The 22,238-nt window shown below is 35.8% G+C and overlaps 1 protein-coding gene across 2 annotated transcripts in view; it reads right to left on the reverse strand.

The window, feature by feature from the left end:
• Positions 1 to 4,182: 4,182 nt before the first annotated feature.
• Positions 4,183 to 22,238, reverse strand: part of AGL (amylo-alpha-1, 6-glucosidase, 4-alpha-glucanotransferase) — a 71,479-nt gene continuing 53,423 nt past the window's right edge. For both annotated transcript variants that reach the window (XM_023191312.1, XM_023191313.1), the window contains 7 exons: positions 17,751 to 17,886; positions 16,101 to 16,213; positions 14,875 to 15,086; positions 13,114 to 13,211; positions 12,077 to 12,164; positions 11,833 to 11,966; positions 4,183 to 6,669 (listed from right to left, as the gene is read on the reverse strand). In XM_023191312.1, coding sequence (XP_023047080.1) covers positions 6,552 to 6,669; positions 11,833 to 11,966; positions 12,077 to 12,164; positions 13,114 to 13,211; positions 14,875 to 15,086; positions 16,101 to 16,213; positions 17,751 to 17,886 — 899 coding nt within the window. In that variant the 3' untranslated portion in view covers positions 4,183 to 6,551. The remainder of the gene's footprint in view (positions 6,670 to 11,832; positions 11,967 to 12,076; positions 12,165 to 13,113; positions 13,212 to 14,874; positions 15,087 to 16,100; positions 16,214 to 17,750; positions 17,887 to 22,238) is intronic.

Below are 22,238 nucleotides of genomic sequence, written 5' to 3' on the forward strand. Positions count from 1 at the left end.
CCATTATGGAAAACAGTATGGCGATTCCTCAAGGACCTAGAACTAGAAGTACCATATGACCCAGCCATCCCACTACTGGGTATATACCCAAAGGATTATAAATTATGCTACTACAAAGACACATGCACACGTATGTTTATTGCGGCACTATTCACAATAGCAAAGACTTGGAATCAACCCAAATGTCCATCAGTGACAGACTGGATTAAGAAAATGTGGCACATATACACCATGGAATACTATGCAGCCATAAAAAAGGATGAGTTTGCGTCCTTTGTAGAGACATGGATGCAGCTGGAAACCATCATTCTTAGCAAATTATCACAAGAAGAGAAAACCAAACACCGCATGTTCTCACTCATAGGTGGGAACTGAACAATGAGCTCACTTGGACTCGGGAAGGGGAACATCACACACTGGGGCCTATCATGGGGAGGGGGGAGGGGGGAGGGATTACATTGGGGAGTTATACCTGATATAAATGATGAATTGATGGGTGCTGACGAGTTGATGGGTGCAGCACACCAACATGGCACATGTATACATATGTAACCTGCACGTTATGCACATGTACCCTAGAACTTAAAGTATAATAAAAAAAATAAATAAATAAAAAAAAAATTACAAAAAGTAAACAGATTATTGTCTACCCCTGCTTATAACATCTAAGAGACAGTGAGCTCATATTAAAATAAATATTTGAGAAGTTCTTGAGTATTCTGTCATTAAATGCTAGCTTTGGTTCTTGATGACAATGGAACCATCATATCAGTTCTGGGGTGCACACCCTTGACATCTATCTTATGTAGACCATTATTATTTAGGTTCTATTATAAGCAGTGAAACTTAAATATACTATGGGTTGCCCTCATGAATTCTTACTACCCACAGATGTTATAGTCACTGTTTTCACAATTGAAGAAGCAAAGGTTCAGGGAGGCAAGTAATCAGCTTTGGGAAAAGCCAAGGAGACACTGTAACAATAGGACTGGAAAGAGACTGAGGCCGAATCACAGAGAATCCTCGATGTCCTCTGACCAGTAATAGACAGCATCAGTGTTCAAGAAAGGTTTTCCTCATAGCTCTATGAGGGATAGAGGAAATTGTCATCAATTTAAAGATTATTATGTTAATCTATGCACAAGATAAGAGTACGAGTAGAAATATGCAGTCAGGTAAAAGTGACCAGACTTTGTGATCCATTGAATGTGATGTGGGAGCCAAGATAAATCATTTTTGGAGTACTGCTCCTTTATGTGATAAAAAAGATATCTAATAAGACTTAGTGCTCAGTTTTGTACTTTGAAAATGTATCAGTTACAATAAATATATTAACACTGAACACTTGCAGAATTAAGTGCCATATTTTTTAGAAAATTTCCATAGCTTGTTCCCTTTGGTGTTAAAAATGCATGGGCATGGGCCCTGCTTTTTGGCCGAAATTCCTTTGGACCAACTTTAACCGGTTGGCCTTCTCTTAATTATTAACACTTCCTGTTGTCTCTGACTTTTCTGTTTCACCTTCCTTGATAAGATACTTACATTTGCAAATTTATCCTACTTGTATAACCTAGCCCATGCTTGGCACTGAGTCTACACATTTAGCCAGGAACACATGTGTTATCTTATTAGTGCAGATGGCTGCAGATACGAGAATTTTGGCCAGGTAATAAGGAAGTATACCTAGGCTCAAGGAGAACAGAACTAATGCTTTCCATGGCAAACTGATAATAGCAACAATGGGTCCTATGGGTTGATGGAGGGAGGAAGCAGGAGGGCAAGCACAGAAGACAGCAATCTTGAGGGTTTATGTAAGATGATTTGTGCTAGGAAAATCAGAGTTTGAGTCTAGGGTCCAGCAATTTATCTGCTATTTGATTTATGGTAAGATTATCAATGTTCTCATTTACAAAAGGGATATAATACCTCCAATGTAAAATTGCTGATACAGTAGAGGCTCCATTAATGTTTCTTGAATCTGAATTTTCTATTCTGACCAATTGACCATCAAATTGAACCAAAATGGATCACAGCAATCATAAACATAAAAATTAGGAAGAATTCCAACACGCTAAAAATTTTTAAATCAATAGCTTACGTTTTAAGATAAGATTAAATAATGCCAATATGTCTGTTGTTATCAAATTAAGAGTATGAGGGCATGTTTAGTAAAAATGCTAAGAGAATAGTTTTTGGATTTGGGAAGATACATACAAAGAACAAATAGGTGGGAGTAAATAAGATTCTGAAAAAGAAGCCTAGGGAACTAATGAGACAGAAAGGTGGTGAGAAAATGCTCTAACAGATATTAAAACAAAAACTAGAATAGTGAGATAGGTGAATGGGCACAGAAAACAGTGTATTCTAGTAGACCCTACCATTAAAGAATAATTCAAGATTAAAAAAGGACTTCCCATCAATCATATTCAACTTATAAGTCTGGGATTTAACAATTTGGAAAAACACCTAAGTAATGTCTCACCTCATATCAGATGCACTTATAAAAAATAAAAATAAAACTAGAAGGAAATAGAAACAGTGGTTATTATTGAGACTGACATAAATATTGAAGAGACAGAAGAATTACAAAGGTGGAGGCAAGTGCTGAAAGATCTGATTAAAGAAAAAACTGGCCAGAAATGGTCATGCCTATCATCAGCACTTTGGGAGGCTGAGGTGGGATGAGATGGGAGGACTGCTTGAGCCCAGGAGGTTGAGACCAGCCTAGACAACACAGTGTGGCCCCCATCTCTACAAAAAAAATGCAAAAATTAGGTGGGTGCAGTAGTTGCACACCTGTCATCCTAGCTACTTGGGATGCTGAGGTGGGAGGATAGTTTGAGCCCAGGAGGTTGAGGCTGTAATGAGCTGTATGTAATCAGGCTTGGGCAGCAAAGCAAGACTCTCTTTAAAAAAACAAAAACAAGGGCCGGGCGCGGTGGCTCAAGCCTGTAATCCCAGCACTTTGGGAGGCCGAGACGGGCGGATCACAAGGTCAGGAGATCGAGACCATCCTGGCTAACACAGTGAAACCCCGTCTCTACTAAAACATACAAAAAACTAGCCGGGCGAGGTGGCGGCGCCTGTAGTCCCAGCTACTCGGGAGGCTGAGGCAGGAGAATGGCATGAACCCGGGAGGAGGAGCTTGTAGTGAGCTGAGATCCGGCCACTGCACTCCAGCCTGGGCGACAGAGCGAGACTCCGTCTCAAAAAAAAAAAAAAAAAAAAAAAAAAAAAAAAAAACAAACAAAACAAACAAACAAAAAACTCTGCTCTAACCAAAATAACTACGGCCAGAATGACAAAGTATTAGCACTACTCTATAATTCAAGGCTCATACAAATTGGGGGGACCGGGGCGGGGGTGTGTTGCGGGAAAACCAACAGCTACTAAGCAAATTCCATGCGTTTATTATATTGGCACGCTGAGGTTCTATATAAAAATTTTGGCAAGTTTTGGCAACCTGTGGTAGTTACAGGTTGGGATTTTTAGGTTAATATCTTTTATCTGAAGATGAAGATATACATATCTGCAGTAAAAAGAAACCAACAGTAGCTAAGGCAAAGACCAAATTGACCAACTTTGGTCATTAGATGCTTTTCTATAAATATGTATATTATTCAGTAATATAATGAAAAGTAAAAAAAAAAATTTGGCTACTTTAGGAGGCACGTATATATATTATGTCTTCTGGCCTGTAGTATTTACTGTTAGTAAGTTGATCAAAGACAAATAAAAAATTCACACTTGAGTAAAAGGTTTCAAGAAGTACTAGGAAAGTGCACAGCTTATTTTTATTTATTTAAAAAAAATTATTTTTATTTTTCCAGAAGGCCCACTGTCACCAGAAGTGTATAGTTTCTAACAGATTTATACATTGGAAGTTGATTTTGCTCCTTTCAACATGCCTAATGAATAATCCAAACAGTCTAAAGTTCTTCCTCCTCTCTGCCTCCTGCAAAAAGGTAAGCACCTAAAGTAGGCAAGCACTGAATAAATGGCTTTGGTCAGCATTGACAAATTAATTGCCTCTGGGAGGCTGAGGCAGGAGGATCACTTAAGGCCAGGAGGCTGAGACCAACCTAGGGAACATAGTGTAGAATGCTGTCTCTACAAAATAAAAAATAAGTAAAAAATAAAAAATTAGCTGGGTGCAATGGCTATGAATGAAAGCAAAATATAGACCTTTAGAAAATATTTTTATTTTCTTAACACACAGAGATAACAATGACATTTGCCCACTAGACAGAGTAGTTCAAGACATATCAGAAATGGATTACAATTCACGTGTTACAATATTCATAAATATGATCAGTCTCATGTTTTCCCAATTATCTTAGAAAACTTATTAAAATACCACAGCATACTAAACTGGCAAATTCATTTCTCATGTTAAAGAGTAATTTTGATTTTGATTAGTGAAAAACCAAGGCATAGTTCATTATTGAAATATACTAATACCTTATCCAGCATCACTCAAGTATGACGCATTCTACCTAAACGTTCTTTAGTCAAATGACACCTTTTAAAAATCTAATTCTGTATTTTAACTACCATAGAGGAAATAATGTTTAACATGCCTTCTTAAACTTTAAAATATACCATGCAGAATATAACAATGTTCTTTCATTAATCTTCCTCATTAGAAATATGAACCACTTAGTTTTCTAGTGCAACACAATATCCTAAAAATTTACCAACGTGGGTATTTGCCTTACTAGAGATAACCCAAAATGACTACATTTAAAAAATTGTGAATTTTTATTTTTTTGGTCACATTTAACTGTCAGTGATTACTTCGTGCTTTGGTTAAATATGCTGGTTTTCTGTTACCCTTCTTACCTCCCTTAATATCAAAGTTAGAATAGAGCAACAAAACTACATAAACCTTTGATGAACTAATGGTTCTCTCAAGGAAAGTCATTCCTTTTACCCGCACAGTTTAGAGAAGGTTATATATTGAGCAAGGAAGGAACTGAAGAAGAAAGGGAGATTTGGAAACCAATGTGTTTATAGACAGTGGTCAGATTACTGTCACAACTGTCCTTAAATTTGTAGGATTTAATCTGTTTCAGTTTTGGAAACCAGAAAAGTAAGCTAGTTAAAACTGTTTCTAAAGCAAGGTCAGCTTTGAAGAACAGCAGGCAGATAATCTTAAAGTAAATTACACGAGCTTTCAAGAATGGGTATTTGACATCTGAAGCATTTATAAATTTTTGCTGCCCAGAAGTTTTAGTTTGCTGGTTTTCTTCTTTAGTTTTATTTCTTAGTCATAGTTCAGGTTTTTAAGTTAAAAAATGCTACTTTTAAAGTAGCATTATTTTAAAACACCATTATTTTATTAGCTATAAATGAGCCACTGAATATTATATAGCAATGAAAGAATTCTTGCAACTACTTTCTTCCAACTGAATGCACAATGATTTAACTGTTTTCTTAAGAAAACAGTAAAAAAAATTCTACCTAGGAAATAAGTTACATTAAAAAATGTGAACTCATATAAATGTTAAAAACCTTTTTCCTTTTGTGACTTTAAGATTTTTAAGGTATCTTAAAATAAGTTAACATGAAAAATTTCCAATGATTTTATTGAATTTAAGATATATACTGAATTAATACCCATATTTTTGTTAAGATTCTTCTCAATGTTAAACTTGTCAATGTAGGTTTTGAGTTAATAGAAAACCAGTATCTACTATGATCTAGCAATAGATTTTTGAGCATGAACTAAAGGTAGTTGAGCTTTAGAAAACTAATATAACATCCTTTTTTTCTTTACAATTCTAGAAATATGACCAACAATTTCCATTTTGAAAATGTAAGCTATCTTATAATAGTAAACTAGAACTCAATACTAATTTTACAAAACTGTTTTCAGGAAATAAATTTCCTAATGCTTTGCATGTTTCCCCACATAAGTAAATCATATAAAATATACTGTTGGCATTCATTATATTACACAAAAATGAATATATCAGTGAAAAAATGAAAGCATAGTTTGAACATCTGTGCTCCATTTAGGAACATATATTGTAGGTGGAAAATTCTATCATTCACCATTTATTAAATATTTGCTAAATGCAGTGAGCATTGTATTAAGAATACTATAGTACGTGGTGATAATATTAATGAACCACAGCCTATTCAGTATGTATTGTTACTGAAGATTATATATACCACAGTTAAAAGCTATCCTTCCATTTCTTTCATTATATTTTCATATTTTATTTTTATTTATGTACAAATAGAAGATTACATGATATTTCTTTTTCAAACTCTGGATTTCTAGGCATTTGAAGAATTCTTACTGAACTCAAACACATTTCATTGGTAATGATATTTCTTTCTGATTCAAATTGAAATCTACTCCGTACATTAAAAAAAAATGCTTTTACAATCTTACCTAATTGAGCATCAATATTATAATAAATGAGATTTTTAAAATGACTTGAGCCTGTGCATATAAGACATTTACATATGATGACCTTGCATCCTATAACACAAGTAATTGCATACTTAATATCTGTAATCAACTATAAATCTGTAATCAACTATAAATCATACAGTGTCTCAAGAATAGTAGAAATTGACCAGGCTTGTGTTTCACAGCTGAAAGGACAGTATTGGGCATTCTCATTGGTCAATTCTGGAAGTCCTTTCCAAGGGGATCTGAATGAAAAAAAAGACATTTTACAAAGACATCATTTAATACATATTAACAAAATAGGCAAGACCTGGTGATTTTTGCCTTCTAGTGCAGAAAATAATCATATGTAGTCATTTGCTACAAAATAAAACAATATCCTAAAAACATACAAATGAATTTAGACTGAAATTATTCTTTGACATTCCATCTTTGGAATTTGAGACTTTTAAATACAAGGAATCCCTTTATGTCTTAAAAACATAGAAGAAACTACCATTACAAGCTACATATAAATACAGAGATAAATACTCTCTCAGGCATAATTTTATTCCTTTTGGAGTAAGTTTATGAGACTCAAATTGTAATTATGCAGATGTGTTATGTGTGATCTTGATAAAACTGTAAAACTAAAAGTAATGAAGAAACACTAAGAACTACGATTGGGCGGGAGAAATGCCATTCCAGAGTACTTTCTACTTAAAGAAAAAAAATGCCAATTAATTTCTCATTCTACTAAACAACAAACTTAGTATTTATTATGCCTTTATATTCTAATACTAACTGCTTACATATATTATCTCATTTAATGTTCACAGTAACCCCATAAGGTAGGTACCATAAGTATTCCTATCTATAGAGAGGTAAGAGAGATTTACAGAGGTTAAATAACTTGTTCCAGCCCTCCCTATCAGAACACAGTGATGTTAGCACATCAAATTTATTGTTAATTTCAATGTAATCCCTTAAAAATGAAACACGAATTTAAAAAGTACAGAAATCTGTAATGTTTCATTTTTAAGTTGGGTCGTGGGAACATACTTGTTTCATTATTATGGTTTGTAACTCAGGGCTATATTACATACATGCTTCAGTGGGCATCAAATATTTCATAGTAAAAATCAGAAAAATCACCCCATTAGGTAAAATAGGGTATTTTGGATAATAACTAATATCAGCTGGGTACCATATTTTTTAAAAATGTCATAGAAACCTGGAAAATATAGAAAATGTATGTTTCCAAGTATTCAAGCTACATCAGAGTAAAATGCCAAATGACTGAAGCTGGATACCTGGCCATCTGTAACGTGGTGAATTATATCTCCACAGAATTTGTATGTTGAAGTCCTAGCCCCCAGTACCTCAGAATGTGAACCTGTTTGGAAATCGGGTCACTGCAGATGTAATTAGTTAAGATAATGCCACATGAAGATTGGAGTTTTGCTGCCACAAGCCACAGGATTATCAGCAGCTAGGAGAGAGGGCTGGAAGAGACCTTTCCCTAATGCCTTCAGAGGGAGGATGGCTCTGTCCATGCCTTGATTTTTCAGATTTCTGGCCTCTAGAACTGTGAGACAATATTCTGCTGTTTAACAGTTTCTATTATTTAAGTCACTCAGTTTGTAGTGCTCTGTTATTGCAGCTCTAGCAAACTAACAGACTACCAAAATTAAAAAACAAAATGAGGTTACAAAACCATGAACATGCTGCCCATAATTAGACTTGGACACTAGGACATGGAATGTGTTCATACAAATATAAGGAAGTCCCCTTTCCCTTGCTTTCCTGAAAAATTCATCCTGAAGTCATTAGGTGGGACAGAGCATGGCAGGTGACCACAAATGGAGAGGAAAGGGTAATAGGTAGTATGGAGCAGGATGTTAGAGTCCAAGAGGTATGAAGAGGGAGTTCACCAAGGGTGAGAGTGGTCCAGAGTGGGCAGTTAGAAACCAAGTGGTATCAGGAGGGCTCCACACATAGAGGTGGCTTAGTGTGGGGTATCAGGCCGAAGCTGGGTGAGCAGACTGTATGTGGTGGTGATAGCCCAATGTGGGAAGTACGTTATTAATTGTTGGAAAATGGAATTACAAATATATAAAGGGAGAAAAATAGAATTAGTGAGCAATAGATTGGAACTGGTGTAAACTCAGGTTTTCAATACACATAGACAGGATACATTGAAATGAAGATACGTGTGTATGTATTTACCTATATTTATGTATTATTATTATATATTCCCTAGCCCTATTTATGGGGGGGGGCATAGTAATAATCAATACACCATGTGTTCAGATCTGGCTTCTAAATAACATTTTTCACTATAAAGAGCAAGGCCTCCTTAGAGAATTGCCCAATTCCAGGCTGGGGTAGTGAAAGCAAAAGATGAGTCTTGAAAAACTTGCTGGGCCAGAAAGCAAGCAAGGACTTCCATATGTGACAAACAGGAAGTAGTACGGACAGAAATTTCCCTCCTGTCTGATACAACTGAAGAACTGGACATTAAGACATTAGACATTAGGACACAAATAGTGATCCTTGAGGAATGAGAAACAAATGAAGCAAACCCTATGATTACCATACCTTACTGCCTTGAGAATTTCCAGGATTTGGCACAGAGAGGGGGAACACAGGTGGAGCCTGGCAGACTTCCTTGAGTTGAACTGAGAATCCAGGAACACTATAAAGCAGCTACAATTTGCAGGATAGAGTACTAGAGAGGAGGGAGCTGTACAAAGAGAGAACTCTGAAGATATGCAGAGGGTCCCACTCAAGTATCTGTAGTGTACCAACCAGCAAATTCACAAGAGGAAACAACCAAAGAACAAGGAAAGAACCATCCAAAAGGATGAGAAGAAGCAGTACATGGCACTCACACAGTGTTGGGAACACTTGCTTGTTCCCATCAGGCAGATTTGAAAACATCATAATTTTTGAAATACAGGCTAGAGAACACAGATAGGTCTTGAATCACTAATGGAGAATAATTATTCCTAGACCAAATGCTATTCTGGTCAGGTCTAACAAGCTTAAAATCAAGACCGGAAAGGATCAAACTGTTTCCAAGTAATTTCACTGCATTCCAAAACAAAGCTTAAAAACATTTATAGAAACACCAAAAATCTAGCACCCAACAAGGTAAAATGCACATCTGGTATCTAATAAAAAATAACCAGGCAAATGGCTGGGTGTGGTGGCTCATGCCTGTAATCTCAGCACTTCAGGAGGCCGAGGTGGGAGGACTGCTTGAGCCTAGGAGTTTGAGACCAGCCTGGGCAAGATAGCAAGACCCCTGTCTCTTCAAAAATCAAAAAACAAAAACTACCAGGCAAAGAAGCAGGGTGATCTGACCCATAATAAAGAGAATACTCACAAACAAAAGCAACCCAGAAATGAATTAGCAGACAAGGGTATTAAAAGAATCACTGTAATTATAGTCCATATGTTCAAAACATTAAACAGAGACATGGAAGATATAAAGACGACCCAGATAAGAGAAATGGAAACTGGCCGGGCGCGGTGGCTCAAGCCTGTAATCCCAGCACTTTGGGAGGCCGAGACGGGTAGATCACGAGGTCAGGAGTTCGAGACCATCCTGGCTAACACGGTGAAACCCCGTCTCTACTAAAAAATACAAAAAGCTAGCCGGGCGAGGTGGCGGGCGCCTGTAGTCCCAGCTACTCGGGAGGCTGAGGCAGGAGAATGGCGTAAACCCGGGAGGCGGAGCTTGCAGTGAGCTGAGATCCGGCCACTGCACTCCAGCCCTGGCGACAGAGCGAGACTCTGTCTCAAAAAAAAAAAAAAAAAAAAAAAAAAGAGAGAGAAATGGAAACTACAATGTGTGAAATGAGAAACACCAGGATGGATGTGATGGTAGGTTAGACATAAAAATGATAGCAGATTTCTTATCAAAACAATGTAACCACTTTAAAGTATGAAAGAGAGAAAGCTTAACTTTGAATTCTATACACAGTGAAAATATCTTTAAAATAAAGGCAAAACACATCTGTTTTTACACTTACAAGAACTGAAAGAATTCATCAGGAGGAGGCAAACACTACAAAGACATGATGGAAAAAGTCCTTTGGGTAGAAGGAAAATGATACAAGATGGAAATACAGAATATCACAAAAATATGAAGAGCACTGAAAATGGCAACTGTAAGAGTAATTAGACTTTTTAATGTATTATTTAAAGATCATTAAAACATAACTGACTGCCTAAACAAAAGTAGTAGCCATGTAGTGTGGGGGGTTATAACATGTAAAAGCAAAATGGATGACAATAATAAGCATATAGGCCGGGAGCGGAAAAATGAAACTATACTATTTTAAGGTTCTTTATACCTTACTTGAAGTGGTAAATCACTGGAAGGTAAACTATAAAGACATATACGATAAACCTAAAGCAACCATTTTAAATAAACAAGAATTATATCTAATTAGCCAACAAAGGAGATTAAAATGAAATAATATTCAATGCAAAAGAAGCACAAAAAGAGGAAAAAGCTAACAAAAAACAGACAGAATAAATAGATAACAAACACTTAAATTTCACAATTTCAGTAATCACCTTAAATGTAAATGGTCTAAATATTCCAAAAGCAGAAACTGTCATGCTACAGGAGAGCAAGACCCGATTACATGCTACTATGTACAAGGAATCCACTTTAGATACAAAGACATAAATAGGTTAAAAGGATGGTAAAATCTATACCATGGTGACAACCAAACAAAAGAAACCAGGAGTGGCTCTATTAATATGAAACGCACAGAAGTCCCTTATGTGCTTGTGAGAAAGGAGATGAAATTTGTGCTGTTTATTCATAATCTGAGGAATAGAACATAGATATACTTATGTATAATATAAAATATGGGAAATTAAGATACCCTCTGAATTTATACTATCTTATAAAGATAGGTAACTCTGACACTGTCTATTTGCTAATAATTAGGACAAGGAAGTGAAAAATGGTTTTTGAAATAACAGGCAAAAGACCAACTCTGATATTTTAACTATAATGAAAGCATTTCTGAAAACTATTTCTTGATATATCTTTAAATCAATTTACTCAAAAGGCCCAGGGTGAGTACCTTAAATTTTTATATTTATCCTGTGCTAACCATATCCAAAAACATCAGGAGAAGTAAACAAATCAAAGACTGTTCCACATGTATAAATCACACAATATCAAGACCTCAACTTAAAATAAATAACCTAAAATAAGAGAAAGTGAAAATTATACAACAGAATTTGTCATGTTAAAGAATAAAGGCTTCACTTTTCATTGGGATACCTAGAGATTGGGATAAAGGCATACAGAAATCAATTCTAAGAAACTGTAATTTACCTAATAGCTAGTAAACCGACTAAACACTAGTTATGGAAATTACATGCTCCTGATGACTTACCTCTCAAGATGAACATAGTGTCGGGAAAGAACATTTTTAACCAAAACTATAGTCTTTGCAGTAGTCTCCGGGCCCATCAATCTGGAAAAATATAATTTTGCACGAAGAAAATATCCAATAGGCCACAGCCACTCCTAAAAAAGATTATTCAAAAGTAAAGACAAAAAAAAAAAAACCATAAATGTCTAAAAATTACTTGAAAAATAATTTAAACTGAAACTCAGAAGATAAATGAAATTCTTACAGGTCCTTGGTGATAATTGAAACCTTTCGCAAGATTGTAGTTGTCATTGTCTAATGCATTGTCATAAATTCCACAGTAAACCATATCACTGCAAAATGATTAAAATTTAAGTTAAATAAAAGATGATCAGATATTACATAGAAAGCATTGAAAAATTTCAATAACAAAGGTAAGAGAAATCAATTATTTTGTCTTCTAATCTACAGAATGAGCTCAGCATTAGTGCATTATCCATCTACCCTTAAATTAGTACATACTGAGTTCACAGGACTTTAATCATGTGTTAAAAATGATTAACAAATACTGGTTAATATAAAAACTGTAAAATATTCTGGTATCTTGCCTTAAAGAAGCTAGCCTGGCACTAAATATGGGTTGGTTTAAAGTCAACTATTTCCTAGGCCTCTAATATATTGAGACCTGTCTAATAATTGAAATATACATAGAATAATTTGAATTAGTAAAAATTAAAGACATGGTTTTATTAATTATAGATTGGAAAGGTGGTTTTTAAGCTTCTCCATAAAATTATTTTAAAATTAAAATTGGCCTATTATCAGGTTACAAACAGCAACTGAATATACATATTGCTTTATTATAATACATACAAGTTATAACACAGTTATCTATACTCCATTTGTTACTTTTCTTTTTTTGGAGAGCTGGTCACAAGAGTAAGCGTTAATTGTGGGTTCTGGTGTGTGTGTATGTTCGTGTATGTGTTTTAATACAGTGTCTCATCTGTCAAGCAGGCTGAAGTGCAGTGGTGCCATCATAGCTCACTATAGCCTTGATCTCCTGGCTCAACTGATACTCCTGCCTTAGCCTCCTGAGTAGCTAGGACTACAGGTGTACAAGCTAGGACTACAATCTCTCCTAGCTAATTTGTTTTTAATTTTTATTTTTGTAGAGATGGCATCTGTACAAAACTTTTTGCCCTGGCTAAAAAAAAAAAAAAAAAAAATTAGGGTTGATGTCAATGTATCTGGATTAAATATAATATCAATAACATTCTTAATACTTATATTCCAACTTACTCTGGATCTAAAGTTTTCATGCCAAGGGGACCAAGCAATTTTTTTTCTGCAATCTCCAAAGCTTTCCATGCTTTTTCTGTAGTAAAGAGCTCAGGGGCCTAGTGAATGCCAAAAACAAATGTATAAATTTTTAAGATCACAGAACAATTAGTTCCTACCCACAGAAACTATTCATAAACTTGAAAAAAATTACTTAAAATACAGTGAGGGTCAGAATTTGAGTGTAGATACCTAACCAGATCTAATCCTATAAGCCTGACTTAGAAGGACTGTTTTTGGCCGTAGAAGTTAGGATAGCTTTTAGAGGTGATTATTTCTCTGTGTCACCTCAAGAAAGTTACTCAGCTCCAAAAGGAAGTTGCCACAGCTACACTGAAGGCAGAACGCACTTTTATTTTAACCCCTTTGGAGACAGAGTCTCGCTCTGTCACCAGGCTGGAGTGCAGTGGCGAGATCAGAGCTCAGTGCAGCCTCAATCTCCTGGGATCAGGCGATTAGCCTTAGCCTCCTGAGCAGCTGGGACTACAGGCTAATATATTTTTAAAATTTTAGTGGAGATGAAGTCTCACTATGTTGCTCAGGCTGATCTTGAACTCCTGAGCTCAAGCAATCCTCCCACCTCAGCCTCCCAAAGCGTTGGAATTACAGGCGTGAGTCACTGAACCCAGATAGCACACACTTAAATGTATGTAATTCATTCTTCAGCAGGTTTGTAATAGGTTTCTTTAAGTACATCTGATACCCATTTTTTGCTTCTGGGGCCATAAATAAATACAGAACTTTTACTCGAATAAGCATGAGTAAATTTACTTGAGATACAGCGAAAGAAGAGAGAAAGCATTGTTGACCGAGAGTATGCATTAATTTCAATGGTTAAATAAAATCAAGTGCACACTGAACCAAAGCTACCTTTGTGTACTTTTACACTTTTCATTCTACTATAATTTATAGTACTAGGTTTGGTACTCTTTTTGACAATGTGAAAACAGCTAGGCAGGCATAGAAGAACATATACCTTCTCTATTTTACTTCCTTATAGTTTATTTTTAGACTAGAGTATAGATTTACAAAAGGAGAGTCTAGAATTCTTTGCTAGACAAAACTAATTGCAGCAATGCAACAAAGAAAACAGAATGTTAATTGAAGCTATTCACTTTAGTTCACTAGTTCAGGGCTTTCCATCTAGTGTGCTGAGGCACTGGTTATAGCACAGGTGTGTAGGATACAGAGACTCTCAGCTTTCAGGGCAGCTGGGTGGGGCCTGAGGCTAACAGAAGTAGCTGGATCTAGCACAAGCATGTAGGCTACTCCATGTAGCCTATTGTGGTATACAAATATCATTTTCTTTTCTTTTTTTTTTTTTTTAAATATGGAGGTGGGGCCTCATTATGATATCCAGGCTGGTCTCAAACTCCTGGGATCAAGTGATCTTCCTGTCTCGGTCCCCAAAATGGGATGACAGGTGTGAGCCACTGCATCTGGCCACACATATCATCTTCTACGTATGCTCTGAATGTGAAAAACTCTAGGAAGCACTTCATCAGTCATCATCCATTATTCTCTGTTCTTGGATACTGAATGTTACAGGTCAAAGGTGATATGCATAATACTTGATGAATTAGAAAAGAGTATTTAAAACTAGCTAGTAAGCAATATACTACGTTTTAGCCATTAAGTGAATTTGAAAACAAATGGGAATAAGGAACTAAGCAAATGCTAGCACATCATTTTTTGAAATGTTTTTACAAACGAATCACCTACCACAACCATTGCTATGGTAAAATTAGGCCTGAGCTGATAGTCACACCAGGGACTTGAAGCTCCGTAACTATCTTTGTATATGCCACGTTTGTGAACCAGATTTGGATGCTTTTCATTTAAATCTGAAGGGTCTTCTGAAACATGAAATAGCTTTTCAAAGTTGTCTTGTATTTTTCTGTTCCACTCATCATATGAGACCTTTACAACCTTTCCTGAAAAACGACAAATGACATAAGACATGGTAGTTTTAATCATTCAAAACAATTCACACATCTAGTTACAGACAAATAGTAATATTTAGTTTATTTTTATCTACTACAAGGCAATAAAGTATCCACTGTTGGAAAATGTGGCCAGACTGAATTGAGATGTGTTATAAATGTAAAATATAAGCTGGATTATGAAGATGTAGCACCACTAAAAAGAACGTAAAATAGCTTATGAATAATTTTATATTGATTACATGTTGAAACAATATTTTATATACATACACTGAGTTAAATAAAATGTCTGTTTTTTTTTTTTTTTAAGACAGGGTCTGGCATTGTCCACCCAAGCTGGAGTGCAGTAGTATGAACTTGGCTCACTGCAACCTCCGCTTCCTGGGCTCAAGCCATCCTCCCACCTCAGCCTCTCAAGTAGCTGGGACTACAGGCTCACACAACCACACCCTGCTAATTTTTGTATTTCTTGTAGACTTGAGGTTTTCATGTTGCCGAGGATGGTCTCAAACTCCTTAGCTCAAGTGATCTGCCTGCCTTGGCCTCCCAAAATGTAGAGATTACAGGCATGAGCCACCGTACCTGGCTGATTTAATAAAATATCTTGTAACCAATTTAACCTGTTTCTTTTTACTTTTTAAAATGTTGGTACTATAAAATTTAAAATTATGTATGTGGTTCACATTATTTTGGACAGCACTATTCTAGAAACAGACATGTAAAGATTGCAAAATTGCTCACAGAAATGCAACTTGCTCACAGTCACACTGAGGAAAAAGACAAGCACAATAAAGGCCATAGCTATGCTGCTTTCTTATCTCAGTTCAAAGTTGCTAAAAATATGGTCCAACTAGAATTGTTACAATTTTTACACTAGTAAATTAATGAATTTTCTTTCTTCTTAATTTTAAGGGTTTCCCGATATTAGCTGATTGAATCAAATGATTACATAGCTTGAGAATATGCATAGTACATTTGAAGGTTCTTTGTAAATAACCACCTTACCCTGTCTTTTTACTGTGACTTCATGATAAGGGAAAATATTTTTTTTGGATAATTCCAGCAACCAGCGAACAGCAGATTTACTCAGTCCCACAATTTCCACAGCAGACCCATCTCTAAAATTAAAAAACATATTTTTATTCTCTAAGTTGGAGTCCTTTAAGTACTATTTAAAGGGCATTCAGTAAACAATTGTAATGAATCATATAACTAACATATTATGAAAACTATTAAAAAATCCTTACTCTATAGGAATGTGTACTATATCATGTAAACATTTTTTTCCTCTCACTGTTTTGCCATTGTCTGTCATCCTCACATGTTTTTTAAAAATTCTATGATGTAGAATGGGAATTGTGGAATAAAAGAAGATGGAAGTTGGAAAAGGTAGGAGTAAGGAATCTGAATATTGGGATAAGGTACTAGAGAAAAGATAGCAAACATGAAAAATAGGGCTGGAGAAAATGAGGGAAGGCAGACACATTCATTTGAAAGCTCATTTTTAAGAAAAATAAAAGGGAAGTACAAGATCTAATGTACCAAAATAAATAATTTTAAAAAATTGGTAAAGCATGTAAAGATAGCAACTTATTTATTAATTATTTTTTGTAGAGATGGGGCCTCACTATGTTGCCCAAGCTGGTTTTGAACTCCTGGGTTCAAGCTATCCTTCCACCTCAACCTCCCAACCTCTCAAAGTGTTGAGATTACAGGCGTCAGCTACCACATCCAGTCCATAACTATTAAATTTTTTGGACAATTCTTACTGAAGATAAAACTTAGAATAAGAGGCCGAGTGCGGTGGCTCATTCCTGTAATCCCAGCACTTTGGGAGGCTGAGGCGGGTGGATCATTTAAGGTCAAAAGTTTGAGATCAGCCTGGCCAACATGGTGAAACCTTGTCTCCACTAACAATACAAAAATTAGCCTGTGTGGTAGTGAGCGCCTATAGTCCCAGGTCCTTGGAAGGCTGAGACAGAAGAATTGCTTAAATCTGGGAGGCAGACAGCGTGGGCAACAGAGTGAGGCTCTCTTTCAAAAAAAAAAAAAAAAATTAGAATAAGAAATTAACTTCTCAGCTTAATACAGTATCAGAAGCTATTTTAATAGACGTTACTTAATGGGTACAAAGTATGTTATTTGGGTGATAGTAATATCAAAAGCTATTTTAATAGCATCTGATGTTAAGCATTTGAAATCATAAAAACTTCTTAAATGACAAACACTAGGAAAAAAGATTTAAAAAATTAGGAGGAAAAAAGGTTCGGAAAGTGAAAGAATTTAATAAAAGATGGAACAACTGGTTGTTTTCCATGTTTGCAAAATATAGCCATAATGAAATGTTTACATCAATAAGCAGTTCAGGTTACGAAAATGTCTTAACCACTGGGATAATGAATCAGAAATCTTTCCTTTGAGGTGCTTGTAGAGAATCAATCCACGAGCACTTACAGAAAAGAACAGATAGTGTTACTTGATAACTTATATCAAGAGGATTGTGTGCATGGACAATGGGGAGATGAAGGGAGGAAGGGAGGGACATTTTGATTGACTTAATATAAAGAGTTCATAGTTAACAGAATAAAAGATTCCACAAGTATGTGCTTTTTTAAAAAAGGGTATAATTACACAGCACTATAAAATTAACACTACCTTGGTGTGGCTGGGATTCCTGTGTTTCTAGCTCTGTCACTTTCTCCCATTTTATCCATCCATGTGCCACAATTGAAACGATTTCCTCCATAAACAAATCCTGTTTCTTCATCAACTCCTGCAGTTATATTAAAACCTAAAAAACAAAACATGTACAAAATAAAATTTTTGTAAGTATTATATACAGTATACACAAATATTTTACAACATTTACAAAATTTTAAATATAATAAACTAGGACAACCACTCTGAAGCTCAGTTTGGTGATATCTTATGATTTTGTATCCAGAATATACAAAGCACAAAGTTGGAGATATGCATATTCTACCACATAGGAATTTCATTTCTATATATATTCTAGAGAAACCCTTATTTATGTGCACATGGAGATGTGTATGAGGATATTCACTGCCACATTGCTTGCATTCACAAAAAATAACTGCTCAATAGAGGAATGGATAAACACTGTAGTTTATTCATACAATGGGAAACCCTCTATACCATTTGAAGTTAATGAACTGGATTTACATGTATCAAAATGGATGTCAGAGCTAAATAATATATGTACACGGACATACAGTGTGGAATAATAGACACCAGAGACTCAGAAGGGTGAGATGAGAGTGACAGATGAGAAATTACTTAATGGGTACAATGTATATTATTTGGGTGAAGGTTACACTAAAAGCCCAGACTTCACCCTTGCCCAATACATCCATGTAACAAAACTGCCCTTGATAAATCTCCAAAACAAAATGGTTGAATAAAACAAGTTGCAAAAGGACACATATAGTGAGATAACTTTTTTGTAAAAGTTTAATCATAGATAATACTGGTATATCTAATATCTGTGTATAATTTCAAAACATAAATTGTTGATTATAGTACATATTATAGTACACTGAATATATGCTATGTAACATATAGCATAAGAATTTACACATACTCAAACACACATAAGTACACAAAGTACAAAAACTTCTGGTAAGAAAAAGGGGAGAAGACTCATTTTTCCTGGATCCTCCTCTCTTAAGTACAATGAAAATCCCTGAGCGTAATACAATGGACTATCATAAGAGGACTCTGAAAGTGTAAAGAGGAAGGCAGATTGGCTAGGAACCTCAAGACTTGGGGAATGTCATAGTGGTGAGTTTCCTGGGTTTTTTTTTTTTTTCTTTTTTTTTAATTCTCCATATTAAAAAAGTCTAGGTGAGATGCTGCCTTGGAAAAGCAACCTGTAACCTTCAACAGGTAATGACAAAAAGTTCAAGAAAAACCAATTGATTCTAGCCAAAGGAAAAGGAAAGAGGGACCCTAACCAGACAGAAACCTTCATGACAACATCCGCCCTATGCCAGCAAATACCATGGATGTCCTTTCTCCCTGGAATGTCAGTGGAGACTGAGTGGAAGCCTGGACTCCTATCCCCTACCTGGGGGTAGCAGATGGCTCAAGGCAGTACTCCCCTTCCTCAGCAGCGTGGTACCCGCGGACACCACGAGGGGAATCTGGGGAGTCTAAACTTTCACTCCCAACCTGGTAGCAGTAGGTGGCCTTGGGGCGGCAGCAGGCAGCCCAGGGTGTTTCCCACCCCTGCTGCATGATGTTAGCACAAACTGGGTGGGGAGTATAGACTTCTACCCCCGGTGGGAGCAGGTCGTAAGGGACAGGACTCCCCTCTCCTGACAGCATGCTGTCAGCAGAGACTGAGTGGAGAGTGGATTTCTATGTCCTGCCCAGCAGTGATGGGGTGCCCCTCACATTCCAACTAGAGATTTCAGGGAAGATCTGAAGAGGAGGAAGCTGCAAAAACGATGCTTTAAAGTTGTATAGGAAGGCCTGGGCAGACTCTGACCAATCTACATGTGAAACAGATGAGAATTAACACACCCAAAGATTAGAGAAGTAAACTACATAGTGTGGAATTCCACTCAGGTTTCCTGAGTGGCCTCCTGATAGCCCATGAATGAAGTAGATCAGAATAACCTTGCTAAATATTAAATTGTCATTGAAACCATAGCCCACAAGAGTGGGCCAGAAGCTGCATACTAAACGTAAATAACAGCTACTTGGTAAAATGAAAGATTTCATAGGATCTAGTGTCCTATAACATAATATCCAAAGGTCTAGGAAAACACAAAAAATTACTTGTCAGGCCAAGAATCAGGAAAATCGCAACCTGAATGACAAAAGGCAATTAACAGGTGACAACACTGAGGTGACTCAGATGTTGGAAATATCTGACAGAAAAGCTTAAGGGAGGTATCATAAAAATACTCCAAAGAGTATGATGCTTTGTAGAAACAGGAAACTCCATCTTAAAATAAATATGGAATTTCCAGGGACCTTGAATAGCCAAAACAATCTAGAAAAAGAACAAAGTTAGAAGACTCATGCTTCCTCATTTGAAAACTTACTACAAAGCTACACTAACCAAAACAGTGTGGTTCTGTCATAAAGACAGACACAGAGGCCTATGGAACAGAGAACCCAGAAATAAACCCTGTATTTACAGTCAAATATTTTTTTTGACAAGGGTGCCAAGACCTTCAGTGGGGAAGGGACAGTTGTTTTTTATTTTTTTTTCTGGCAAACAGAGCTGAGTAAACTGGATATTCACATGCAAAAAAATAGATTTAATATCATATACAAAAATTAACTCAATATGGATCAAAGACTTAAACATAAGAGCTAAAACTACAAAATTCTTAGACAAAAATGTGTGGCAAAAGCTTCATGACATTGAATTTGATGAGGCTTTTTTGCATATGATACAATAGGCACAGGTAACAAAAGTAGAAAAATTGGACTTAAAATCAGAAACTTTTGTTTATCAAAGGATACTTTTAAGACAGTGAATAGACAACCCACAATATGGGAGAAAATATTTGCAAACCATATCTAATAAGTGTTTCATACCCAGAACATACAAAGCACCCTGCACCTCAATAACAAAAGAACTCAATTCATTCCCTAAATTTCAAAGAATGTGAATAGACATTTCTCCAAAGATGTATGTATGCCTATAAGCACATGAAGAGATGCTCAACATCACTAAGAAATCAAGGAAATGCAAATCAAAACCATGAGATACCACCTCATAGCCATTAAGATGACTACTAGTGGGAAAAAACAAACAAACAAAAACAGAAAAAAACAAGTATTGGTGAGGATACAGAGGAACGGAAGCCTGTTTACTATCAGTAAGAGTGTAAAATGGCACAGCCACTGTGGAAGACAATATGATAGTTCCTCAAAAAGGTCAACAAACAATTATCATATGATCCAGCAAGTTCTCTTCTAGGTATATACCCAAAAGAATTGAAAGCAAGGACTCAAACAGATATTTGTACACCAATGTTCACAGCAGCATTATTCCCAATGGCCAAAAGGTGGAAACGACCCAAATGTCCATTGACAGATGAATGGAAACACAAAATGTGGTATATACATACAATGGAATATGTAAAAAAGGAATGAAATTCTCATGTGTATGATAAGGGGTTAATATCCAGAATATACAAGAAACTTTTCTACAAGTCAATAACCAAAAAGCCAAAAACCAATTAAAAAATGGGCAAAGCGCTTGAATAGACAATTCTCCAAAGAAGACCCATAATTGGCAAACAAACATATAAAAAGATGCTTAACACTTCTAATCATTAGGGAAATGCAAATCAAAACCAGAATGAGATATCACCTTATACCCATTAGGATGGTCACTATCAAAAGAACAGAAAATACCAGGTGTTAGCAAGGATGCAGAGAAATTCAAATAGTTGTAGGAATGTAAATGTTGCAGCCATTATGGAGAATATTACAGAAGTTTCTCAAAAACAAAAATAGAATTAACATACGATATAGCATTCCACTTTGGGTATATATACATAAAAACAAAAGCAGGATATTGAAGAGATATTTGCATACGCATGTTAACTGCAGCATTATTCACAAGAGCCAAGAGATGGAAACAATAAAATGCCCATTGACAATGAATGAATGAATAAAGAAAATGTATGCACACAATGGAATATTATGCACCTTGAAAAAGAAGGGAATCCTGTCACATGCTATGAGATGGATGGACCTTGGCCTTATGCTAAGAGGAAAAAATCAGTCACAAAAGAACAAATACTGCATGATTTCATTCATATGAAGTATCTAAAGTAGTCAAAATCATAGGGACAGAAAGTAGAGAGGTTGTTACTAAGGCATGGGAACAGTGGGGATGGAGGAGGAAGAACTAGTGTTTCATGAGTATAGAGTTTGTTTTGCAAGGTAAAAAAGTTCTAGAGGTCTATTCCACAACAATGTTAATATACTTAACACTACTGAATTGTACACTTGAAAATGGCTAAGGTAAATTTAATGTTACGTGTTTTTTATCACAAAAAGGACAAAAAAAAAGGAATAAAATTCTGACATCTGCTACAACATGGCTGAACTTCAAAAGAATTATGCTAAGTATGTACAATTCTTATGTATTGA

Source organism: Piliocolobus tephrosceles, chromosome 1 (assembly GCF_002776525.5).
Source record: "Piliocolobus tephrosceles isolate RC106 chromosome 1, ASM277652v3, whole genome shotgun sequence".
NCBI classification, from domain to species: Eukaryota; Metazoa; Chordata; class Mammalia; order Primates; family Cercopithecidae; genus Piliocolobus; species Piliocolobus tephrosceles.